Consider the following 27,709-nt stretch of genomic DNA (forward strand, 5'->3'; position numbering starts at 1 on the left):
AAACAGCCCAGTTTGGACCAATTCATGGTGGAGGGAGCCTCTAAACAGCCCAGTTTGGACCAATTCATGGTGGAGGGAGCCTCTAAAAACCCCAGTTTGGCCAAATTCATGGTGGAGGGAGCCTCTAAAAACCCCAGTTTGGACCAATTCATGGTGGAGGGAGCCTCTAAACAGCCCAGTTTGGCCAAATTCATGGTGGAGGGAGCCTCTAAAAACCCCAGTTTGGACCAATTCATGGTGGAGGGAGCCTCTAAACAGCCCAGTTTGGACCAATTCGTGGTGGAGGCAGCCTCTAAACAGCCCAGTTTGGGCAAATTCATGGTGGAGGGAGCCTCTAAAAACCCCAGTTTGGACCAATTCATGGTGGAGGGAGCCTCTAAAAACCCCAGTTTGGACCAATTCATGGTGGAGGGAGCCTCTAAACAGCCCAGTTTGGGCAAATTCATGGTGGAGGGAGCCTCTAAACAGCCCAGTTTGGCAAATTCATGGTGGAGGGAGCCTCTAAAAACCCCAGTTTGGACCAATTCATGGTGGAGGGAGCCTCTAAACAGCCCAGTTTGGACCAATTCATGGTGGAGGGAGCCTCTAAAAACCCCAGTTTGGCCAAATTCATGGTGGAGGGAGCCTCTAAACAGCCCAGTTTGGGCAAATTCATGGTGGAGGGAGCCTCTAAAACCCCCAGTTTGGACCAATTCATGGTGGAGGGAGCCTCTAAACAGCCCAGTTTGGACCAATTCATGGTGGAGGGAGCCTCTAAAAACCTCAGTTTGGGCAAATTCATGGTGGAGGGAGCCTCTAAAAACCCCAGTTTGGACCAATTCATGGTGGAGGGAGCCTCTAAACAGCCCAGTTTGGACCAATTCATGGTGGAGGGAGCCTCTAAAAACCCCAGTTTGGCCAAATTCATGGTGGAGGGAGCCTCTAAAAACCCCAGTTTGGACCAATTCATGGTGGAGGGAGCCTCTAAAAACCCCAGTTTGGACCAATTCATGGTGGAGGGAGCCTCTAAAAACCCCAGTTTGGCCAAATTCATGGTGGAGGGAGCCTCTAAAAACCCCAGTTTGGACCAATTCATGGTGGAGGGAGCCTCTAACCAGCAGAGTTGTGGGAAATCAGGGTGGAGGGAGCCTCTAACCAGCAGAGTTGTGGGAAATCAGGGTGGAGGGAGCCTCTAACCAGCAGAGTTGTGGGAAAGCACGGTGGAGGGAGCCTCTAACCAACAGAGTTGTGGGAAATCAGGGTGGAGGGAGCCTCTAACCAGCAGAGTTGGGGGAAATCAGGGTGGAGGGAGCCTCTAACCAGCAGAGTTGGGGGAAATCAGGGTGGAGGGAGCCTCTAACCAGCAGAGTTGGGGGGAATCAGGGTGGAGGGAGCCTAGTATTAGCAGAATTGTGCAACGCTTATGGTGGATGAGTATGAGGATGCGGAGGAATTGGAGAGGTTGAGCACAGACATGGAGTTTCATGTTGGGGTGCTTTACACAGGTGGGCACAAAAATGAAGGCTCTATCCAGTGGTGGTTCATTTTTATCAAAGTGAGCCGGTCGGCACTCTCAGCTGACAGACGGGTGCGCTTGTCAGTGATGATGCCACCGGCTGCACTGAACACCCTCTCAGATAGGACGCTGGCGGCAGGACAGGACAGCACCTCCAAGGCATATAGGGCAAGTTCAAGCCACAGGTCCAACTTCGACACCCAATACGTGTAGGGCGCAGAGGGGTCGGAGAGGACAGGGCTGTGGTCAGAAAGGTATTCCCGCAACATGCGCCTATACTTCTCACGCCTGGTGACACTAGGACCCTCCGTGGCGGCACTTTGGCGAGGGGGTGCCATCAAGGTGTCCCAGACCTTAGACAGTGTGCCCCTCGTTTGTGTGGACCGGTGAGAACTTGGTCGCCTACTGGAGGAACTGCCCTCCCTGCCGCCAACGTCACATGCTGGAAACATCTCCATCATATTCTGCACCAATTGCTTGTGGCAAGCATTAATGCGATTGGCCCTCCCCTCTACCGGAATAAAAGAGGAGATGTTGTTTTTATACCGGGGGTCAAGGATAGCAAAGATCCAGTACTGGTTGTCCTCCATGATTTTGACAATACGCTTGTCGGTTGTAAAGCACCCCAACATGAACTCAGCCATGTCTGCCACAGTGTTAGTTGGCATGACTCCTCTGGCCCCACCGGAAAGTTCAATCTCCATTTCCTCCTCATCGTCCATGTCTACCCATCCGCGCTGCAACAATGGGACGATTCGAAGTTGCCTGGAAGCCTCCTGTATCACCATCACATCATCGGACAACTCTTCTTCCTCCTCCTCCTCCTCCTCCTCCATTAAACGCGATGAAGCGGACAGATGTGTGGACCTACTCTTCAGCTGTGACGGATCGGATGCTATCCCTGACTCCTCTGTGTGATCTGAGTTATCCCTGATGTCAATCAGGGATTCTCTCAGAACACACAAGAGCGGGATTGTAAGGCTCACCATCGCATCCTCAGAGCTCACCCTCCTTGTGGACTCCTCAAACACCCGTAGGATGTCACAAAGGTTTCTCATCCATGGCCACTCATGGATGAGAAACTGAGGCAGCTGACTTTGTGGCACCCTAGGGTTTTGTAGCTGGTATTCCATCAAAGGTCTCTGCTGCTCAACCACTCTATTCAACATCTGAAACGTTGAGTTCCAGCGTGTGGGGACGTCGCACAAAAGCCGGTGTTGTGGCACATGCAGGCGTTGCTGGAGAGATTTTAAGCTAGCAGCGGCTACTGTCGACTTGCGAAAGTGGGCGCACATGCGCTGCACTTTCACCAGTAGCTCTGGAACATTGGGGTAACTCTTTAGGAAACGTTGCACCACTAGGTTGAAGACATGGGCCAGGCATGGAACATGTTGGAGTCTGGCAAGCTCCAGAGCTGCTACCAGGTTCCGGCCGTTATCACAAACGACCATGCCTGGGCCCAGGTGCAGCGGCTCAAACCATATTGCCATCTCATCGAGGAGGGCATCACTCACCTCGGAGGTAGTGTGCTGTCTGTCCCCCAAGCTGATCAGCTTCAGCACGGCCTGCTGACGTCTACCAACGCCAGTGCTGCAACGTTTCCAACTCGTAGCTGGGGTCAATCTAACAGCGGAGGAGGAGGCGGATGCGGTGGTGGAGGAGGAGGCGGTGGCGGAGGAGGAGGAGGTGGAGGAGGAGGAGGAGGGGGGTGTTCTTCTCGTGTCCCTGCCAGGAATGTTAGGCGGGGAGACGAGGTACACCGGGCCAGTTTGGGAAGCAGTCCCAGCCTCAACTACATTCACCCAGTGTGCCGTCAGTGAAATGTAGCGTCCCTGTCCGCATGCACTTGTCCACGCGTCGGTGGTCAAGTGGACCTTTGTGCAAAGCGCGGAACTAAGGGCCCGCCTGATGTTGAGTGACACGTGCTGGTGCAAGGCGGGGACGGCACACCGGGAGAAGTAGTGACGGCTAGGGACGGCATAGCGAGGTGCCGCAGTTGCCATCAGGTCCAGGAAGGTGGGAGTTTCAACAAGCCGGAACGCAAACATCTCCTGGGCCAGCAGTTTAGCGATGTTGGCGTTCAAGGCTTGCGTGTGTGGGTGGTTAGCGGTGTATTTCTGCCGCCGCTCCAATGTCTGAGAGATGGTGGGTTGTTGTAAAGAAGCGCCTGATGGTGCCTTTGATGGTGCAGGAGAAGGAGATAAGACAGGAACAGGGGAGGATGAGGAAGAAGTCAACAAAGTGGCGGAGGCAGATGAAGTGGTGTCCTGGCTCGCCCTCTGGAGTGCATCGCCAGCACAGTCAGCAGTGACAGTGGCAGAGGCAGAGGCAGTGGCGTGAACGGCAGGCGGCCTTTGTCCTGCCGTTGCTGCCTGCCACTGATTCCAGTGCTTGGATTCCAAATGACGGCGCATTGAAGTGGTGGACAGGTTGCTCTTCTCAGAGCCCCTAATCAATTTCGAGAGGCAAATTGTGCAGACAACACTATATCTGTCCTCGGCGCATTCCTTGAAAAAACTCCACACCTTCGAGAAACGTGCCCTCGAGGTGGGAGTTTTTCGGGGCTGGGTACGAACTGGAACATCTTGGGAGATTCCGGGTGTGGCCTGGCTTCGCCTAAGCTGCTGACCTCTGCCTCTGCCTCTAGCTACCCTTTTTGGTGCTGCACCTGCCTCAACATCCACACTACTTTCCCCGCTTGACATCCCCCCTGTCCAGGTCGGGTCAGTGTCCTCATCATCCACCACTTCCTCTTCCAACTCCTGTCTCATCTCCTCCTCCCGCACAATGCGCAGGTCAACTGGATGCCCTGACGGCAACTGCGTCACATCGTCGTCGATGAGGGTGGGTTGCTGGTCATCCACCACCAAATCGAACGGAGATGGAGGAGACTCTAGTGTTTGAGCATCTGGACACAGATGCTCCTCTGTTAGGTTCGTGGAATTGCGACATGGAGGGGCAGGTTGAGGGACAATGAAAGGAGCGGAGAACAGCTCTGGGGAGCAGGGACAGTTGGGGTTATTGTTCTGTGAAGCTTGGGAATTTTGGGAGGAAGGAGGACAAGACTGTTGGGTAATAGGAGGAGAGGAGGCAGAGTCTGACTGGCTGCTGGACAATGTGCTGTAAGCGTTATCCGACAGCCATTGCAAGACCTGTTCCTGGTTCTCGGGCCTACTAAGGTTTGTACCCTGCAGTTTAGTTAATGTGGCAAGCAACCCTGGCACTGTGGAGTGGCGCAATGCTTGCTGCCCCACAGGAGTAGGCACGGGACGCCCTGTGGCTTCACTGCTACCTTGCTCCCTAGAACCATTCCCCCGACCTCGCCCACGGCCTCGTCCACGTCCCTTTCTGGGAGCCTTGCGCATTTTTAATTCCCAGTCAGAAACTGGCACTATATGGCAGTAGCAAGAAATGAGGGTATTTGTAACCCCAATATATTCTTGGAATTCCCAGTCAGACAATGAATGGCACTATATGGCAGTAGCAAGAAATAAGGGTATTTGTAAACCCAATATATTCTTGGAATTCCCAGTCAGACAATGGCACTATATGGCAGTAGCAAGAAATGAGGGTATTTGTAACCCCAATATATTCTTTGAATTCCCAGTCAGAAACTGGCACTATATGTCAGTGGCAGAACTTGAAGGTATTTGTAACCCCAATATATTATTGGAATTCCCAGTCAGACAATGGCACTATATAGCAGTAGCAAGAAATGAGGGTATTTGTAAACCCAATATATTCTTGGAATTCCCAGTCAGACAATGGCACTATATGGCAGTAGCAAGAAATGAGGGTATTTGTAACCCCAATATATTCTTTGAATTCCCAGTCAGAAACTGGCACTATATGTCAGTGGCAGAACTTGAAGGTATTTGTAACCCCAATATATTATTGGAATTCCCAGTCAGACAATGGCACTATATAGCAGTAGCAAGAAATGAGGGTATTTGTAAACCCAATATATTCTTGGAATTCCCAGTCAGACAATGGCACTATATGGCAGTAGCAAGAAATGAGGGTATTTGTAACCCCAATATATTCTTTGAATTCCCAGTCAGAAACTGGCACTATATGTCAGTGGCAGAACTTGAAGGTAATTGTAACCCCAATATATTATTGGAATTCCCAGTCAGACAATGGCACTATATGGCAGTAGCAAGAAATGAGGGTATTTGTAACCCCAATATATTCTTTGAATTCCCAGTCAGAAACTGGCACTATATGGCAGTAGCAAGAAATGAGGGTATTTGTAACCCCAATATATTCTTTGAATTCCCAGTCAGAAACTGGCACTATATGGCAGTAGCAAGAAATGAGGGTATTTGTAAACCCAATATATTCTTTGAATTCCCAGTCAGAAACTGGCACTATATGTCAGTGGCAGAACTTGAAGGTATTTGTAACCCCAATATATTACTGGAATTCCCAGTCAGACAATGGCACTATATGGCAGTAGCAAGAAATGAGGGTATTTGTAACCCCAATATATTCTTTGAATTCCCAGTCAGACAATGGCACTATATAGCAGTAGCAAGAAATGAGGGTATTTGTAAACCCAATATATTCTTGGAATTCCCAGTCAGACAATGGCACTATATGGCAGTAGCAAGAAATGAGGGTATTTGTAACCCCAATATATTCTTTGAATTCCCAGTCAGAAACTGGCACTATATGTCAGTGGCAGAACTTGAAGGTATTTGTAACCCCAATATATTATTGGAATTCCCAGTCAGACAATGGCACTATATAGCAGTAGCAAGAAATGAGGGTATTTGTAAACCCAATATATTCTTGGAATTCCCAGTCAGACAATGGCACTATATGGCAGTAGCAAGAAATGAGGGTATTTGTAAACCCAATATATTCTTGGAATTCCCAGTCAGACAATGGCACTATATGGCAGTAGCAAGAAATGAGGGTATTTGTAAACCCAATATATTCTTGGAATTCCCAGTCAGACAATGGCACTATATGGCAGTAGCAAGAAATGAGGGTATTTGTAAAACCAATATATTCTTGGAATTCCCAGTCAGACAATGGCACTATACGGCAGTAGCAAAAATAGTGGGTGTATATAGCCCCAATTCTATTGCTAGGGGACTTGCAGGGTATTTCTGGGGTGAAGGTGGGGGGGCACAACGTTGGAACGGGGATTTTGGGTGTATGTATAGGGTATACGGGAATACACTGTCAGTGTATTCCATTCAGGATGCTGGGAAAGCTGGGTTGCGGCGATTGAGCCTGTCAGTGCCACGTTACACTGACAAGCTTCTCCCTGGAATTTAGCTCTTACAAGAGCTGTTGGTTGTCTTCTCCTTCCTATCCTAGCCTGTCCCTGCCTACCCAGAATCTAAGCCCTAGCTAAATGGACGGAAACCTCCGTCCTCGGTGAATTGCAAGCTCAGAATGACGCGAACCTGGGCGGCGCTGTTCTTTTAAATTAGAGGTCACATGTTTTCAGCAGCCAATGGGTTTTTCCTACTTTTTTCAACGTCACCGGTGTCGTAGTTCCTGTCCCACCTACCCTGCGCTGTTATTGGAGAAAAAAAGGCACCAGGGAAGGTGGGAGGGGAATCGAGTAATGGCGCACTTTACCACGTGGTGTTCGATTCGATTCGAACATGCCGAACAGCCTAATATCCGATCGAACACGAGTTCGATAGAACATTGTTCGCTCATCTCTATAAATTAACACATTTTGGCTCCTATCTGTGAAATTCTGTGCTGAAATCCATGTTCTCCACCTTGAAAACCTAGCTACTTCTGATAAGGGAGGGTTCACATCTGCGCCCGGTCTCCACTTTGTCCAAACCAACTGGTTTCCGTCTTCTGCCTAAGGAACTGGACAGGGGACGGAAACCCAGTGGTCAGTTTTCAAACCCATTCACTTGAATGGATTTGCAAACTGACGGCCCGTGTGCATCTTCTGCCTCTCCGCGGCGAAACGGGTTTTTTTTTAGTCGGACACAAAGTCGTACATGCAGTCGGACATATGAAAGAAGATATTCTCAACTTTAACCGGTTAAGGACCGCCGTACGTAAATTTACGGCCTGCGGTCCAGGTACCTAAAGACCGGACTATTGTAAAAATACGTCCTGTCTTTAGGTACCTATTTCGCGGGGGGAGGGGTGCGGGGAGGACGGGGGTTAGGTGTTACTAACACCTATCCCCTTCCTCAATAACGTCCAGTCGGAACTGAGTTACATCACTGAAACATCACGGCGCGATCGAAAGGCATCCGCCGACAATTGAAGCTGATCGGTACCCCCCGCGGCGAGATCGGAGGGTGCCGATAGCAGTAAAAGGTAGTCTGGGGTCTGGCCAGTGACCCCAGACTGCCCGGAGCCCCCACATACCTGGTGATCCTGCCAGGACCTTCTGATGTCAGGCTGTGCGTCTACACAGCCTGACATCCTGCTACGGAATGCCATGTGGGACACCTGCATGCTGTGTCTCACATGGCATTCTATATCAGCAAAGTATTGCTGATTGAAGTGTCCTAAATGGACACATGAAAAAGTAAAAAAAAAATGTAAAAAAAAATAAAATGAAGTGTATGAAAAAAATTAATAAAGTTATAAAGCCCAAAAATCCCTTTTTCTCAATAGAAAATGAATTATATAAAAAAAGAACTAAAAAGTAATAAAAACAATGCATATTTGGTATTGTCTCGTCCGTAACAATCTGTACAATAAAACTGAAATAATATTTAATGTACACGGCGAACGCCGGAAAAAAAAAAACGGAAAAAACTCGCCGGAAGTAATGATTTTTCGCCATCTCACCATACAAAATATGCTATAAAAAGTGATCAAAAAGTCATATGCATCCGACAACAGTACCAATAAAAAGCGCAGGTTGTCCCGCAAAAAATAAGCCCTCAACCAACACTGTCAACCGAAAATTAAAAATGTTACGCCTCTTAGAAGATGCGATGCAAAAAACATTGATTTATGTCCCCAAATGTGTTTTTCCTCTGCAGAACTAGTAACACATAAAAAAATACTATAAATGAGGTATCACCGTAACCGTACCGACCCGCAGAATAAAGGGAACATGTTACTTATACTGTACGCTGCATGGTGTAAAATTAAAAAAGTAAAACTCAATGCCAGGATTGATTTTTTTTTTTTAAATCCAGCAAAAAAGGGTTAATAAAATGTATTCAATAAGATGTAGACACCCAAAAATGATTTCATTACGAAATGCATCTCATCCCGCAAAGAATAAGCCCTTATATGGCCACGTCACCAGAAAAATAAAGAAAATATAGCATCTCACAATGTGAAGACAAAAACCCTCAAAAATCGCCAAATTATTAGAATACAACTGGCGGCGTCAGGAAGGGAATATATAAGCTGTGCAAGCGAATATCAGGGGACACCCCAGATTTACAGCTTATGAGGGAACAGACACCAGAAGTGACCCCTAAAGTGACCCCCAGAGTGACTCCCCCAATCATAGGAGCTACGGGGACATAGTCGGGAATTTGGTGTCTGCAATGTCCTCCGCACAGCTTATACATTCCCTCTTCGCCATCCGCTGTGCAGTCACGTCCGGGATACTAATACTCACTACACCCCCTGATAAATTCTTTGAGGGGTGCAGTTTTCAAAATGGGGTCACTCCTGGTACCCCCTGGAATCCACTTTTCTGGTACCTTACAGGCTCTACAAACATGACATGGCGTCCAGATACCAAACATCTGAATCTGTACTCCAAAAGCCGCATAGCGCTCCTTCCCTTCTGCGCCCTGCTGTACGTCCAAACTGCAGTTTATGACACATGTATGACACATGTATGACACTGGTGTACCCGGGATAATGCACGTAATGTCATATGTGGGTATAAACTGATATTAGGGCACAGCCGGACACAGAAGGGAAGAAGGGTCATTTGGTTTTTGGAGCACAGACGGTTTGGTTTTTGGATGCCATGACACTTTTGTAAAGCTGAAGCACCAGTAATTTGGAATCCCCTGATAAATTACCTTATTTTGGAAACTACACCCCTGAAGGATTTATCCAGGGGTACAGACAGCATTTTTAACCCCCAAGTGTTGCTATAACTTTATATATATAACTATAACTGTAGTGGATTGTGAGAGGTGAAAATGACCATTTTTCCAGGAATAAGTCCTTTCAGTGCGTAATATGTTGTGCCCACCTTGTATCAGAGATGAACGCTCTAAAAGCTCTTGTGCCTGGGATACCCGTTAAACAGTTTTTGGAGTGTCTCTGCTGACATAAGTCGGGCACAACATGTTGCACACTGAAATGGCAAATCTGTAAAATTTTCATTTTTAACTTCTCTATCAGTTGCGATTTCATTTCTGGAAACTAAATAAATGCAACACTCAAGGGTTAAAAATTCTCGCTACACCACTTGATAAATCCCATCAGTGGGGTAATGTCCAAAATAGGGTGACATGTCTGCGGATTCCACTTTATTGGCAATTCAGGGGCTTTGCAAAAGTGGCATGACGTCCAAAAACCAAACTGTGCTCCAAAAACCAAAATAGCGCTCCTTCCCTTCTGTCCCCAGCTGTGCTCAAACAGCCATTTCTACCCACATATGGCATTAAGTACGTTATCCGGGGTACACCAGTGTCATACATGTGGGCATACACTGCTATTTGGGTACCCAGCAGGGTGCAGATGTGAAGGAGCAATATGTGCTTTTGGAGTGCAGATTTAGATTCTTCGTTTTTGGACACCATGTCACATTTGCAGAGACCCTAAAATTGCCCCTACAAAATGGGGTCACTTCTTGGTGAATTCCAGTTTACTGGAACCTCCAGGTCTCTGCAAAAACATCATGGCGCCCAGAGGGTCCCTCTAAATCTGTACCCCAAAAGCTAAAACGCACAGTGGTCCTTCCCTTCTGAGCCCTGCTGTGTGCCCAAGCAGCAGTTTACACCCACATATATAATTTTTTGACCCCCGGGATGGCCCACTTAATAGTTTTAGGAGTGCAGGTCTCTGACAACACAAAGTGGGTGCAACGTATTGGGCACCGAAATGGCATATTTTTAAAAATTTCAATTTTCATTTTGTACATTAATTTTTGGGAAGCATTTTAGGCTCAAAATGATAATACCCCTTGATTCATTCCTTGACAGGTGTAGTTTCTAAAATGGGGTCACTTTTGAGGGGTTTCCATTGTATTGATACTTTAGGGGCTCTGCAAATGCGACATGGCCCCTGAAAACTATTCCAGCAACATCTGCCCTCCAAAATCCAAATAGCGCTCTTTCCATTCTGAGCCCCAGCATGTACCCATACAGCAGATTTTGGCCACATATGGGGTATTGCCGTGTTCAGAAGAAATTGTGTAACAAACTGTGGGGGGCTTTTAATTCTTAAACTATTTGCAAAATTAAAACTATGGCGCTAAATGGACGATTTATTGGGAAAAAAAGTAATTTTTCATTTTCACGTCCCAATGTTAATAAAATCTGTGAAACACCTGTGAGGCCAAAATACTCACTCTACCCCTAGACAAATTCTATGAGGGGTGTAGTTTCCAAAATGGGGTCACTTATAGGGGGTTTCCACTGTATTGGTACTTTAGGGGCTCTGCAAATGCGACATGGGACCTGAAAAATATTCCAGCAAAATCTGCCCTCCAAAAGCCAAATAGCCCTCTTTCCATTCTGAGCCCCGCCATGTTCCCATACAGCAGATTATGACCACATATGGGGCATTTCTGTGTTCAGCAGAATTTGTGTAACGAACTTTAGGGAGCTTTTTCTCCTTTATCCTCTTGTGAAAATTAAAAATTTGGGGCTAAATTGACAGTTTGTTGGAAAAAAAGTAATTTTTCATTTTCATGGCCCAATGTTAATAAAATCTGTGAAACAGCTGTAGGGTCAAAATGCTCACTCTACCCTTTAATATGTTCTGTGGGGGGTGTAGTTTCCCAAATGGGGTCACTTTTAGGGGGTTTCCACTGTATTGGTTCTCTAGGGGCTCTGCTAATGCGACATGGCACCTAAAATTATTCCAGCAAAATCTGCCATCCAAAAGCCAAATAGCGCTCCTTCCATTCTGAGCCCCGCCATGTTCCCATACAGCAGATTATAGCCACATATGGGGTATTGCCATGTTCAGGAGAAATTGTTTAACAAACTGTGGGGGGCTTTTACTCCTTTAACCCCTTGTGAAAATGAAAACTTTGGAGAGAAAGTGACATTTTAGTAATTTTTCATTTACACATCCCAATGTTAGTAAAATCTGTGAAACAACTGTAGAGTCTAAATGCTGACTATACCCCTTGATGAATTCTGTGAGGGGTGTGGATTCTAAAATGGGGTCACTTTTGGGGGGTTTCCATTGTTTTGGTACTCTAGGGTCTCTGCAAATAAGGCATGGCGCTGAAAATTATTCCAGCAAAATCTGCTGTTCAAACACCCAGTGTCACTCCTTCCCTTCCATGCACTGCCGTGTGCCCAAAAATCAGTTTACACCCACATGTGGGGTATTTCTGTGCACGGGAGAAATTGCACAATAAACTGTCAGATGCATTTTCTCCTTCAACCCTTTGTGAATGTGTTAATTTTGGGTCTAAATGAATGTATTAGTGAAAAAAAATGAAATGTCTAAATTTCACTGCCATATTATTTTTATTCTTATGAAATGCTTAAAGGGTTAACAAACATCCCAAATGCTGTTTTGAATAATTTGAGGGGTGCAGTTTTGAAAATGGGGTAATTTATGGGGTTTCTATTATACAGGCCTTTATAATTACTTTCAGAACTGAAGTGGTCCCTAAAAAATTGGTTTGGAGAATTTTCTTGTAAATCTGGAAAATTGCTGTTACACTTGTAAGCCTTGTGACGTCCAAAATAAATTAAAAGACAATCAAAAGATGATGCCAATATAAAGCAGAGATATGGGAGATAATATTTATTCATGTATTTGGATGGTATGACAATCTGCCTGAAAAGCAGAGAATTTCACATTTTGAAAATTGCAATTTTTTTCAAATTTCCATCAAATTTCCTAGCTTTTTTTATAAATAAATGCAAAAATATTGATTAGTGTTTACCACTAACATGAAGTATAATGTGTTACGAGAAAACAAACTCAAATTCATTTGTGTAAGTTAAAGCGTCTCAAAGTTATTGCCATTTAAAGTGACACATGTCAGTTTTGAAAAAAGAGGCCTGGTCTTTAACATACTTTTGGGCCTGGTCCTTAACCGGTTAATATGCTGCAGTTACCTTTATTATTTCCAGAGAAATCACCACTTAATAACACAGTCAGATTATGGGAGCTCTATATACATATATACCGCTTCTATAGCCTATGTTTTCAATGAGTGACATCTTTGTGATTTCAACCTCTACTTCTGCACTGTCTATAGCTAAATCCCGTACTGTGTATCTGTCTGGGCAATTTTTATATTCTAAGAGTATGTATGGTGATTTTAAAGAAATGCTAATCATACAGAAATCTGGCTGTCATCTCCCTCGCATTGGCAGCCACGACCAGAATTTGAATGCCTGCCAGCACCTCTTAAACTCAATGTGAGTGACAATACTAAACCCCCATTCACACATTAAATCCTGTACTTTTACATAGCACAGCTGATAAATGATATCTTTATAAGTCTCAACGAATAATTCAAGATACAATAGGTAGCATTCATTATTTATTACAGCATGTTTCTACATTTTAGGATACATGAGATATAAGAAATTAAAATGCCCCCCACAGCCTCAACTTCTCTCTATAGATCTCTGCAAAATTTCATGGAAAGAAGCCAAAATCCATCAAAGGGAGTCTACCACCTCTCACAACTACTATTTTCAACTGCTTCCACCACATTATAGAGAACATTACAGTGATAAACAGCATACCTTTGGTATGTATGCCACTTTTGTAGATTTGGAGAAAAACATCTTTAGGCTAAGGCCCTATGTTGCAGAAACGCAGATTTATTTGTTGCAGATTTTGTTGCGGTTTTCTTTTAGCCAAAGCCAGGAGTGGATTGAGCAGAATGGAGAAGTGTAAGAACTTCCTATATATCTCCCATTTCTTTTGTAGCCATTCTTGGCTTTGGCTCAAAAAAACACAACAAAATCTGCAACAAAAAAAGCTGCGTTTCCGCAATGTGGGGTCTCAGCCTTATAGTGATACGCAGATGAGGCAGCTGATGCACTGGGGGCGGGCCTTCAGCTTCTGGAACACTACTCAAGTAGGACAGATAATGTATAAAACAGAGGTTCTCCCCCCACTGGATGGGGTGATGTAGACAGAGATGGTAGGGGTCTGATCTGCAAAAGCAATGCTCCCAGGGCTGGAGGCCGTCCTCCAGTGCAATAACTGTCTCATTTCCATAAGATTCCAAACTTGTTTTTTTCCGTATCTACATAAATGGCATACATAACAATGGTGCTCTGTTACACGTTGGTGACAGTTGAATAAACTTAGAGTCCCTTTAATAAAGAATGTTAAATAATGTATTAATGACATAAATGTTGGCAGAAAATCAAAAGTTGTTCAAACGTTTAGATAAGCTTCACATTATCCTTCTTTGTAGCAAGATTAGCAATTTTAACAGAAATGGTATTCTTTATTTAGAAAAGGAAATATCTTTCCCAATGTGAATCAGATGCAAAAATCACAAAAATGTCTGCATAGTTCCTTCAGCATATAAAACAGAAATCTGTTTTACATGATTGAGACTTTGATGAGAGTAATCTGCAGCTTGTAGGATGGAGTCAGCGGAGATGATACCCCTGAGATGTTTGATTAACATTTCATGATCCTATGTATGTGTTGTAATCAGCTGCACTCACAAGAAGGGTGGAAGTAACAAAAATAGCACTAAAACGCCAAAGCAATGTATTAATCCGCTGAATTCCAAAGCAAATATAGAAAACACCGCCATAGAAAAGCAGAGGGCCTTATAAGTGGGCTCTGCTGTACAGACACAGGGCATCATATTTCATTATACCATATTATATTTTGGTTCAGCTTTGTAAATCCAAATATGAATTATACATATTGATAGCATGCGCCATTCATAGGCATATGTATGCCAAAACACAATCTCAAACTACTGTATTAAAATGTTCACCTCTTCGTTAATCTTTTCCATTTATTTAGTTTTATAAAGCTATAACCGTATGATGCCCCAAAGTGGCCCCTACAAACAGTATTATGCCGCATTGTGAACACCCATGAACAATTATTATACTCTGGGCCCTCTGAAAGCAGCTATCCACCTCTCCCCTGCCCTACAATCAACTTTCTCTCCTCTTTACTCCTGCTCCTGAACCCCCACTTTTCTTATCCCTCCTTCAGTCCCACCTCTTCCCATGTCAGAAATTTCTCTGTCACTCTTTAATGTCAAAGGCTGAAATATGCCAGAAAACCGCTCACAAGTCCTACAAGAGACCCATTTTCTAGCTGTACACAGCTATGATCAAAAACTGCTATTATTCTCTGTGGTCCCACAGCAGTAGCTCACTGGGGAAACCTAAAGTGGTGGCTACCTTCTTCCACAAATACCTACCATTTAAAATACTTGACTCACTCTTACATCCATAAGCTTGATATTTATTCATTATATGCAAAATATATGGTGTCATATACACTATAGTCATACCTCCCAACCGTCCCGATTTCCGCAGGACATTCACGAATTCAGTGTCCTGTCCCGCGGTCCCGGTCGGCGGGAGGTATGTCCCGATTTCAACTCATCGGCGTCTGGAGGAGTTGAACATATAAGCGAGTAAAGCAGGAGCTGTCACAGCTCAGCTCCTGCCTTACCGCTGCGCTCCGGCTTTGGCATGTGTAGGCGCGATGTGATGACGTCACATCGGGCCTACAACTATGTGAGTGGAGTGAGAGCGCGGAGAGAGTGGCGGGGGAGCGTTGGAAGGTGAGTATAAGTATTTGTTTGTGTTAAACAGTGAGGGGAATGTAATGTAGGGGGCCTATGAAACTTGGGGCATATGAGGGGGGGAGAACGGCATGGCATGGCACTAGAGCAGATGAAGGGGGTGAACGGCATGACACTGGGGTAGATGAAGGGGGCAGAACGGCATGGCACTGGGGCAGATGAAGGAGGGGGTAACGGCATGATACTGGGGCAAATGAAGGGGGGAAGAACGGCATGGCATGGCACTGGGGCAGATTAAAGGGGGGAGAACGGCATGACACTGAGGCAAATGAATGGGGGGAGAACGGCATGGCATGGCACTGGGGCAGATGAAAGGGGGGAGAACGGCATGACATTGGGGCATATGAAGGGGGGAGAATGGCATGACACTGGGGCAGATGAAGGAGGGGGAGAACGGCATGACACTGGGGCAGATGAAGGGGGGGAGAACGGCATGGCATGGCACTGGGGCAGATGAAGGGGGGGAGAACGGCATGACACTGGGGCAGATGAAGGGGGGAGAACGGCATGACACTGGGGAAGATGAAGGGGGGAGACATGAATCTGGGGGAAGAGATGGGGGGACATGAATCTGGGGCAGAAATGGGGGGACATGAAACTGGGGGCAGAGATGGGGGGACATGAAACTGGGAGCAGAGATGGAGGGGGGGACATGAAACTGGGGGCAGAGATGGAGGGGGGGACATAAACTGGGGGCAGATAAAGGGGTTATATGAAATTGGGAGAGATGGAGGGGGGAATATAATTTACAGGTGACTGTAGGAAGTTTATACTGTGTGGGGGCACATGAAAAATGAATGAGAATGAGCGGAGTAAACATAAAAGTGGGCGGAGCTAAGTTTTCCGTGACGCGCACGTGCGCTGCATATTTTGTCCCTCTTTCGGCTCTTCAAAAGTTGGGAGGTATGACTATGTAATCGAATGCAAGAGTACAGAAATGGTCAGGATGGCACTGCTGAGCCTGTATATGATGTAACTGCTGGTAGGCCGGAGGCAAATAGAAGGAATACAACCTCTTATATATGGAGCCGTGGGAGTGCTCAACAACCGATGGGCAGCATTGAGAAACAAATGCAAATTTTGAGGCTTGAAAAAGCACATGTAGAAGCGCGAAACGGCTTTTGCCTTTCTTGCCATTGATGCTGTACTTCCCTCCCTAGAAGAATCTGTTTTTAAAGATGTGATACCCTAATAAAGGAAGTTTTTTTTATGAAGATGAGCCTCTTTGTGGGTGAGTGCCCTTCCTATTTTCTTTTTTGCTATTGAGGTATGACTATAGTTAAACTTTATTCCCTCAACTCTAGCTAGGTACCTTTCCTCATATCTACTCTAACCAAGTTCCAGTCCTTCACACGAGGTCACCTCATTCTGTGTGGCGATCTCAGCCTAACCATTAACCTTTTACTTGACTCCTCCTCTGGTAAGATACATATCCCCTACAACGCTCTTAACAAGCTTCAAAAATTCCTACACTCCATGCTGCTGTGCGGCTCCTGGTGCATTCTTAATATGGAAGAGAGGGGTTGTTAAGTTTAATCCCATGCCCATAACTCGTACAGCAGACTGGACTATATATATCTCCCGCATGCCCTTTTGCTGCAGGTGACGCAGAGTAATAAAAAGTACACGCAGAGTAATTAAACCCTATCTCCTTAATCTCCCAAATACTAAATTACAAGCCTCTGTCAGGATCTGGGGTTGCTAGGTGGGGTGGCATAGACACACAAGTCCAGTTTCTTTAGTCCAAAACAAAGGTAGAGTTTTATTTTCACTCAAAAATATAGTGAAGCAACAAAAGGAAACAATACAAAAATAAATCCCTGCCTGGCTAGGCTTTAACTAAATATAGAATAGGTTACCTCACCTAGAATAACAGAAATCAAAAGCCAGTAGAATCATTCAGGACACAGCTCCAAAAATATGACCTCTCTGTTGGCTCTCCAGCCAAGTTCTGCCCAAAGTGTTGCTGCTGCTGGAGCTGGCTTCTTAAGGTCCCTTGATGAGAAGATTCTCTGCAGCTGGGTCGCTGCTGGAACATCTCCAAAGTGTGGACAGGAGGGGGGGTGGTGGAATGACGGGTCCCACTACCAATCCTACTTGCCATTCCTAAAAATCCAGTCCAGTAACCAGAACTCTGAAATAACCCTCAGCAGACAATAGTTATCTGCTGAGAAACATTCTTTCTGGAGTTTTCTCATCTCACCCATCTTAGTAGTCTGGGTGAGATGTACACCCCCTCAATTATTTTGCCGGTAATCAGCTTACACCTATAATTGTTGAGAGGCAAACATCTCCCTCAGTTGATTGACTTTGTTTTTTTTTATTAGTTGCGACCAGGTCCATCATACTTCTCTACCTCCATAGTGATTTGGCTGCAGGAAGTGCTTCACATTTGCCATATGGAGGACCTTCTTGCTGAACTCAAACATGATAGCTCACACCAGTAAGTGTGGCTTTTGTGGAACGCTATTTATTACTCTACTGCCTTCCAATTTGCCTTTCCAACCTCTCTTCCCTAGACCCTCTCCAACCTCTCCTACCCTCATGTTACCAGCTTACGCCTCTGCTCTCCCCCTCCTTATCTCCCTAACACCCAAATACTTAATTACAAGCTTCTAATTGTTGAGAGGCCAACATTCCCCTCAGTTGATTGACTTTGTTTGAGTCTAAGTTGCTCTCATGATGTATAGCTCTGCTGTAACAGAACTTTATGTTCCCTCCCTGCCCCCTTTTCCTATTGTCCAGCTCCTATGTGTAGTCTTCCCTCCCGCTGCCTATCCACATCCTCCTCCCTTCACCCCAACATTGTTCTTGATGCAGTTATATTTCAATCGATGTTAAATATATTACTGAAAAACCTAATAAAATCTTTAATGAGAAGAATAGGGGAGAGGGTAGGTGGCCCAGCAAAGTTACAAAGTTACACTACTGACAAAGATGTTATGGATCATGGTGAATAATGATTTGTTCAATATGCTAGCCGACCTGATAGACAAATTCGAAAACATACGGGGACCATGGAAGCACACCTACAATGGTGGTCTCAGCTGAGGTGGAGTTTCATCTTCACAATCCTCCACCAGCTCCCTTTCTCTTCTTTAACCCTTTGCCTCACCCAAAGTTTTAATACACATCTTTAACTTCTTTGTCTTTTGTTTATGCAAGTCTTGTTCTCAGCATCTGCATTTCTTTGTCTCGAGTGTCATGGCTATCTGCCCAAGTTTTGCATTACATATTATCAGAGCTCTCAACCTATTCTGTTCAGCTAATGATATACCGTATAATGTAACTTGTCGGGTCCCTTATTTAACCTGCAGTACCTTTACGTACCTTTATGTACTCGAGAATCTGGGCCATGTTGGCCACTCTGTTTTTTTTTGTTTTATGACCTTTCAGGTCTCACTGTTTTTTCTTATTTGTAGAAACTTTTATTAAAAAAATTTGACAACCAAAACCACAGCTAAATCTGCAAGAAAAACACATGCAGCCTCATAAAACATCTTCAGAGTACTTCACTTCCTATTCAGTTGTTCCTACTTTGTGTAGGAAATCTTTGTTCATCTATTGTATTATGCTGCTTGTAGTCAGCACTGCAGACAAAGTCATCCTGCTGATCTAAACTATGTTTCACATTTTCAATACACAATATAAAAAGACACATTGAGGCTAAAGCCCTACATAGCGTGCCGCAGCCAAAATCGTCTGCAGAGATTAGCCAGAATCCGATCCACTTTGCAGGTAAAATGGCCAGATTGCAACGTTTTCGCAATGTGGAGCCCTGGCCTAAAATAATTTTCTCTTACCTCTTTTCCTGTCAGGTAGTAGGCAGAGAGCAACCCTCCTATGTATCGGATGTTAACTTCAAATAATGAAGCCTCTCCGTTCTAAGGGAAAAAAGATACACTGTATAGTATAATGCAACATGAAGGCTAGATACCCTTACACTTTATGTGGCTAGAGATCCGTCATACATCATCTACCCTTCTTAAAGTAGTATATAATCATAAAGTTGATCAGAGTAATTGCATCCAGAGGGAGACACTTCTTCAGCTTGGAGGACAGTCAACAGCACTTCATTAAGGCATGTAATAGACGTCTAAGTGAGTTATAATTTATATTTCAGGAATACTCTACAAACATAACAACAGGCTATATCAAGTGGAAAATGTGCTTCTATTATGTTACCCTGTGGTTTACAAGAATAGGCTATATTTTCTCCTAAGGACTTTCTTCGATCAGTTTTTCATTTCACAAAATCTAATTCTCTGTGTGCCGCTGAACCAGGGACGGGCACAGATTTACTATATTGAAGTATCGGCACACTGCCAATGCTATCTAACTGTAATGTGTGCATCCTATGCTCATTTAAGGCCAAATTCACACAAGAGAATATTGGTTAGGAAACCTGGTCTATGGATGGGATTTATAGAACTGAACATGATTGTGTGAATAGATCTCGCTGTATCAGTCAGGTATGATGCAATGAGATCCCAAATGGCCATATCACTAGAGTATTGAACCATTCACTATAGTAACAATCCAGCCATTCAGGTGCTCACTGCATCATAACTGACTATGAGGCAGCCAAATCTGTTTGCACAACCGTGTTAAGTCTGGAAAATACGACCTGCACACGGGTCATGGGAATATATATAGTTTTTAATGAGACGAATTCTTACCACGTTCAGGTCTAGACTGTTTTCTACCCACTTTGCTGCATCTTCAAACTCTTCCTGCAAATCCATTATGAAGAGAGTGTCCAGGGCATCCACTATTGTAGCACCTTTTAATCCCCCTGTTTGGAAGAAGGAAATAACTGCAGTGTAATCCCTTTGTTAGATTATGATGATTAATGACAATTGCAAGTCAAGACCAAACAAAGCATTCAAGCCCATTATATTCATCACAGGGTACCTAATATATTATATAACACTGCTATACTTGGAAAGCTATGGATGTCACTAAACCTATTACAAGGATATAAGAAGAATCTCTGTATTAATGCTAGTGGCTTAAAAAGAATATGGTAAAATATGACCCTTAAGCCAGGTTCACACAGCACAGTTCAGTATAGTATTTTTGACTCAGTCCTAGTCCAACATAATGTGAACCCTTGACTAAGGTTGCACATTTGTATATTTTGGTCAAAATATCATCTGATATTAAGGAGTGTCTGCACTTTGAGTAGTGTTTTTAGGCTGAGGCCACAAAAAGCTGCTTTTTTATGCAGATTTTCTAGAGTGGAAAAAGAGTAGAAAAGAGAACAATGTAATAGTACGTTACAGAGCAGGAAAGGGTTAAGCAACAATTTGGTCTTAAAACATGACTCAATAACTTTTTGATGAGTTCAGTGTGGGTTGGGATGTTACTTTACCCCATATTGATCGTCGACTATACCATTAAATACCACAGCATGTTCCACTGTCCCTAGGCAAAACATTGACCCTTGAATAACTTTTGAAGCAACTGAAGTCATCAAAGGGAACTCACAACCAGGGCCAGCGTTGGGGGGAGGAGGCAAACTGAGCAATTGCCTATGTCCCCTGTCCCCAAGGGGAGTATCAGACTCCACAGCTGTATCGCGTACTGTGCTGAGCTGAAGAGTCCCTGCTCTGCCATAGAGGACCACTGATAGCACACAGGATGTCGTGGAGAAGGTGGCATAATGACATCACTGCTTCACGCCACCAGTGCCACTACTACAAGGAGAGACTTCGGCTGCTCCGCTCATCATGGGAGCGCGGTAAAGTGAGTACAAAACTTATGGTTTTCTGGAAAGGGATTACCGGCTAAGGGGGCAAACTATTATTTATAGGAGGTTAATATATATAGATGGGCTACAATGACTACCGACCTGTAGCACTGACATTACACCTGATGAAGGTCCTAGAGAGACTGGTCCTGACACACCTACGCCCTCTAGTGAGCTCCACTCTGGACCCCCTACAGTTTGCCTATCGGCCGGGCATTGGGGTAGATGACGCCATCATCCACCTTCTACACAGAGCTCTCTCTCACCTGGAGAAACCCGGGAACACTGTGAGAATAATGTTCTTTGACTTCTCCAGTGCTTTCAACACCATTCAGCCAGGGCTACTGAGGGAGAAGCTGAACCTTGGTGGAGTGGACCATCACCTGTCCAACTGGATCCTAGACTACCTCACAAACCGCCCTCAGTATGTGAGAGCCCAGGACTGTGTGTCTGACACTGTGATCTGTAGTACAGGGGCACCACAAGGTACAGTTCTTGCCCCATTTCTCTTCACACTGTACACTGCTGACTTTAGGCACAACTCATCCAGCTGTTACTTACAGAAGTACTCCGATGACTCTGCAATAGTAGGCCTCATCACGAATGGTAACGATGGGGAATACAGAGACTTAAACCGGGACTTTGTTGAATGGTGCCAGCAGAATCACCTCAGGATTAATGCTGGGAAGACCAAGGAGATGGTGGTGGACTTTAGTAAACGGAGAAGTGCTCCGACCCCGGTAGAGATCCAAGGGACATGCACAGGAAAGGAACTATTAGATATAAGGATTGCTATTAAAAGAGAGGACTTATATATAAAGGGGGCTGTTATAAGGGGAAGACTGTTATATATATGTAACTATTATGTATTAGGGAGGAACTATTATATAAGGAAGAGTCTGTTATATATACACAGCGAACTGTTATTTATAAGGGGAGACTATTATATACAGTATAAGGGTCTATAATAGTAGAGAAACTATTATATATAAGGTGAATTGTTATAAGGGGGAGACTGTTAAATATAAGTGGGCTATTATAAGAGGAAATTATATATAAGGGGATAAGGGGGCTATTATTTATAAGGAAAGAACTATTTATAATAGGCCACCAGACAGTATATATATATATATATATATATATATATATATATATATGCAGTTATTATAATGTGGTTGCTTTTATTTATAAGAGGGAAACTTTCTAAGGAGGGCATTATTAAAGGGGGTATTATTTTAAGAGGGCTAATATTGATAAAGTGAACTATTATTTATAAGGAGAACTATTATTTATGAGAAGGGCTAGTATTAATAAGGGGGACTATTTATAAGGGAGCACTATTATTTATGAGGAGGCTTTTACTGATATGGGGCACTGTTTATAAGCAGGGACTATAATGAGGCGCTATAAGAACTGATGAGGGGGTGCAAAAATCTATTAGGCGGTACAAAGGTGGTTATTTGAATTGTGTGTGGTCATAAGGAGGGGTGGTTGTTACTGTTTTGGGGACAGAAAGGGGCATTATTAAAGGTACTGTCACTGAAAATATGGTGGTATATCAACATTTGAGGTCCCGCTTTTAATTTTGCCAGGGCACAGTTTGTCTAAAACCAGCCCTGCTCACAACCATGGACCTTTGATAACCTATGCATTTCTCCAATTAACTGATGCTGGGTTTAGCACCATTGCATCACTTTCGTTACAGTATTCTGACTGATATGGGAAGGGATTTTATTTGTTAAGACATTCCATTTATAGTTAACTGTCTGCTGGACTCACCTGTAGTCGAATTCTTGTCAATTAGAATGGTCTCCTAAGACTCATTTTTGCACAGGACAGGAAGACAGGTAAGTATGATGGGGTGGGAGGGTGGAGGGGTTAAATTAGTCAGTTGAGAAGGGCTAGTAGTGGGCGGTTGTGAGTGAGAGGGGAAGCTAGTGTGAGTCAGCTATTAGCTAAATGCAATGCATCATGGTAGTTGTAGGAAAACATACAGAAAGCTACCCATGTAAACAAATGCAGAAGATGCTAGGAGCTCCTAGAGAAACCCACATATCACTCAAAACACTGCTGAAGGTATTTGGGTGCACTTATTAGCCTATTAAAGAGGATATTTCATGTTCTCTGGCACATATGGTATAACATAATATATATGAATACACGCGGTATATATGAATTTAGCACACTATCAGCTTTGACGGTATACGCCATGTTTCGGAACCAATATTTCTTCATAGTCAGAAAAGCATGACTTACAACTTAGGCTGCATGCACACTACGGAACGCCGGGTGTGTATGAGAGCCGTACACGCCGGCGTTACAGCAGGGCTGCCGAACACTTCCCATTCACTTCAATGGGAGCGCTCGTAAACGCCGCTGTTACGAGCGCTCCCATTGAAGTGAATGGGAAGTGTTCGGCAGTCTGCTGTAATGCCGGCGTGTACGGCTCTCATACACGCCCGGCGTTACTCAGTGTGCATGCACCCTAAGCGTCATCGCTGGGTGGTAAGGAACATCCCGCTTCTTCCCCCCCCCCCACAGTACAATGCTATTACTGTTAAGGTTCGCCCTTCTGACAGTGAAGAGATATCGGCGCCGAAACTAATGGCACCGATTTCTCCCGCACCTGGGCTCACATTGAGAAAGCTGAGAGTGTACTGAAGTCAGCTCATTGTCAGCTTTCTAGCGGTATAGAATACTGCGGGTGCCAGAGGACGTCAAAGGTCCTATTTAATAGCACTAACTGATCTTTTTTTCAAAAAAAATATTTTTGCCTTGAAATCTCCTTCAGTAAAAAGTGCATTTTTTTCTTTAAATTTATATAACATACTAGATTTTCCAAATACTAAAGAAGACGGCTTCTAGCCACTTAAGCATGTATATACCCCAAAGGAAACAGTTTTTTGGTGACTGCCTTGAGATTTATCAGCCTAGTGTAGATATCCATACATACATAATAAATGTCAAGCACATTTTAGAGCTGTATGTGAATTCATGACACGTAGATGTTAAGCTTCTAATTTTTTTTTTCTTTTGAAGAAAAAAACGATTTAACCATGATGAATGACAATGAAGTTTTGCTTACTGAAAATAAAGTAAACAATATGAAAAAAGCTGAAGGTGTTTCAAATAAATAGTGATATAAACAGACTCGCACAACATATTGTCTATAACACCAAGACCAACAGATTATGAACATGCTGTAAACAAACTCAATATGTTCAAAGATGCCACTCAAAAACGTATGCAAATTTTTTTTATATATGGAATTTTAGCACTATTCTGCACATATCATTTGTATTTTCTTTAATATGTTACGCTGGGTTCACACCAGCGTTCGGGTCTCCGCATCAGGTTTCCATCTTCTGCTGGCAGAAGATGGAAACCTGTCAGACAGTGTCCGGCCGTGAGCGCCGGTGAGCGTTTTATGCTCTCCGCGGCTAAACCATTTTTTTAAACCGGACACAAAGTCCTGCATGTCAGACTCTGTGTCCAGTATAAAAAAAAAGGGTTTCGCCGCGGAGAGCATAAAACACTCACCGACGTTCACGGACGGACACTTTTCCAACCCAAATGAATGGGTTTGAAACATGACTGCAGGTTTCCATCTCCTGCCCAGTTTCGTGCAGGAAACAGAAACCTGCATAATGGAGACCCCAGTGAACGAGTCCTTAATAATATCCAAATAAATCCCACTGAATTTTGTCACACATTGCATAGGTTTGTGCAGTTTATTAACAGTGATCAACCCTTTATAGTTAGCCAGACTTTTCCAATGTTACAGCAACTCCCATCACAAGTAATCTTAAAGGGGTTGTCCATGATATTTTAGTATTGTGGCAGGAGGCCGGAGAAGGTGAAAACAGAAGGTGTACCCCACGGTACCCAGGGGCTTTTCCATCTGAAATCCTCGCCACACAAGACTGCTGATGCCAATCAGCTGCCTCAGCAAACTAACAAAAGGATATGGAACATCATTGCACATGTCACAGAGAGACCACAGGTATAATACTTACATCTTCATATTATTATTATTCATATAGCACCATTAATTCTATGGTGCTGTACGTTATATTAATTCCATAGTGCTGTACATTTGAGGGTTTACATACGGTACACAAAATATACAAAACAAACACAATACTAACAATGACTGACTGGCACAGTGGGGTAGAGGGCCCTGCTCGCAAGGACTTCTAATCTGTGAGGGAAGAGGGATAGAGACAGAAGGTGAGGGTAGAGACAGTTCAGATGATGGTGTGGTGACAGTAGTGTTATTGGAGGTTGTAGGCCTTCCTGAATAGATGAGTCTTCAGGGCCTTCTTGAAGCTTGCAATTGTGGAGGACAGTCTTATGTGTTGTGGTAGTGCATTCCAGAGTATGGGGGATGCACGGGAGAAGTCTTGGATACGGTTGTGTGAAGAGCAGATAAGAGCAGAGCGGAGTAGGAGGTCTTGGGAGAATCAGAGGCTACAGTAGGTTAGATCAGAGATGTACAGATGGGACAGGTTGTGGATGGCTTTGTATGTCAGTATTAACATTTTGAACTCTATTCGCTGGGCAACAGGTAGCCAGTGAAGGGATTGGCAGAGGAGAGTTGCCAATAAAGAATGGGGGAATAGGTGTATTTAGTGAGTGGTGGACTAAAGGAGTCGAGAGAAGGGTGTTACAGTGGTCTATGTAAGAGATTTTGAGGGCATTTACTAGCATCTGTGCAGTTTCAGGTGTGAGGAAGAAGCGGATTCGATGGATGTTCTTGAGTTAAAGGCAGCAGGAGGTGTTGAGGGTTTGAATTTGTGGCTTGAAGGATAGGTCGGAGTCAAAGGTTATTCCAAGGCAGCGGCCCTTTGGGGTAAGTGTGGTCCAATTAACTTTAATAGATGGGTCAGGTAGAGTGGCTGTGCGAGATGGGGAAAAGACGACGAACTCTGTTTTCTCCTTGTTCAGTTTGACAAAGAGGGAGGAGAGCAAGGAGGCTATGGCCGCTAGACACTCTGAAACTCTGGATAATAGACTGGTAATGTCTAGTCCAGAGAGATATATTTCAGTGTCATTGGTGTAGCAATGGTATTGAAAATCACAACATAACATTGGCTGTGTTTTTTTTTTATTTATAAAAGTAGAAATTAAATAGGTAGGTTTCTAAGAGCCCTGACAATGCTATACACTATGTTGCAAGCTTATTTAAGATGTGGGTCAAATCTTGGACCTGAGCCACCTGAAGCCAAAAAGAAACAAATCCTGAGAGGTGATCCCATCTCTATTGCTGAATAATGACATTGCAGATGTGTTTGATGGGAGACAAGTCCTGAGATGATGTAGGCCATGATAGCACATATAGCACATCGACAAACAGGAGGCATTGCACAATCATTCTATACCTCTTGATTCAATTTTTGAGGTTTCACATGGCTAATGGCTCACATTTGCTTCAATCTGGCTTTTATGCTCTTCCCATATGCCACAGATTGCAGCTAGGTGCTTGAAAATGTGATCATTTAGAGATCTTAGTGACACTTGCTACGTCTTTGATTTGTATAACCTTGCAGCTTGTCCTTGCTGGTATTTTCAGTGTTGAGGAAGCAGATTATTAGATGTTACTGATGATACATATTACTTGCACAGTTCCTGTATATATGACTTTACCTAATCACACTGCACAGCTCTTTTTCTCCCTGCTCCTTGTCAGATCAGTGAAAGATAGGAGAGAGGAAAATGAATGCACTGAATACATGACGTTCATTATCCTGTCCTGTGGTGGACTGTGTGAGCTACACAGCCCTCCCCATAGTGCATGAATAGTCAACTGGCGGAACAGGCCACCATCTGTCCTGCCTCTTTTCCCCTTTATAATGATAGCTAACAGGAGTAAGCTGATCTCCCAACCCCCACCCCTAGCACTATACATTACAGTAGCAACAATGTGCATCAGTCAATTTCCCTGCTGCCACTACTCTGTGTGTGTATGGGGGGGCAATAAAGTATCATTATAATGTAAGGGGGTTCTAAGAGGCGTTAGATAGTGTGGTAACACATTGTGCCCTAGTCTCTATCTGCCATATTTCGATACTAGTCTTTCTGTCTACTGTCTGAACTATGTTGCACTCTCCATCTTCCCTATATGTACACATGTCCTTCAGTCTGCTATGCCTGAATTGTGTCCTAGTCCCTGTTTGCCATGTTTGGACATTTGTCCTTACATTCTCAAAAATTGCCATATACATCTGCTACTGTGTGGACACATTGTCCTTCTTTTGAATATTCCTGTGTGGATTTGTTGTTCTTCTGTTGCTTGTTTCTGTGAGGATGCTTTATCCTTCTGCCACTTTTGCATCTGTACTCCCCTGTAGACGTTTATGTCCTTCTGTGTGCACTGTCTGTAGTTTGTCTTAGTCACAGCCTGTAATGTTTCGGTGTATGTCCTTTCACTATTTATAGATCTCTGCTACCTGTTGCCCTGAGTCTTCTGCAGTACCTCGGCTACATGCGACCTTCGCACTTCTACAATTGCTCTGTTAACTGTGGTCTGTAGTCTTCTGCATTG

General features: G+C 44.2%; 1 protein-coding gene across 1 annotated transcript in view; it reads right to left on the minus strand.

Moving 5' to 3' along the window:
* The window catches only part of LOC142195098 (mannosyl-oligosaccharide 1,2-alpha-mannosidase IA-like), a 107,041-nt gene that overhangs the window by 42,754 nt on the left and 36,578 nt on the right, over positions 1-27,709 (minus strand). The window contains exons 4-5 of the mRNA XM_075264623.1: positions 20,093-20,208; positions 19,217-19,297 (exon numbers count right to left, since the gene is read on the minus strand). Coding sequence (XP_075120724.1) covers positions 19,217-19,297; positions 20,093-20,208 — 197 coding nt within the window. The remainder of the gene's footprint in view (positions 1-19,216; positions 19,298-20,092; positions 20,209-27,709) is intronic.

This window comes from Leptodactylus fuscus, chromosome 2, assembly GCF_031893055.1.
Source record: "Leptodactylus fuscus isolate aLepFus1 chromosome 2, aLepFus1.hap2, whole genome shotgun sequence".
NCBI classification, from domain to species: domain Eukaryota; kingdom Metazoa; phylum Chordata; class Amphibia; order Anura; family Leptodactylidae; genus Leptodactylus; species Leptodactylus fuscus.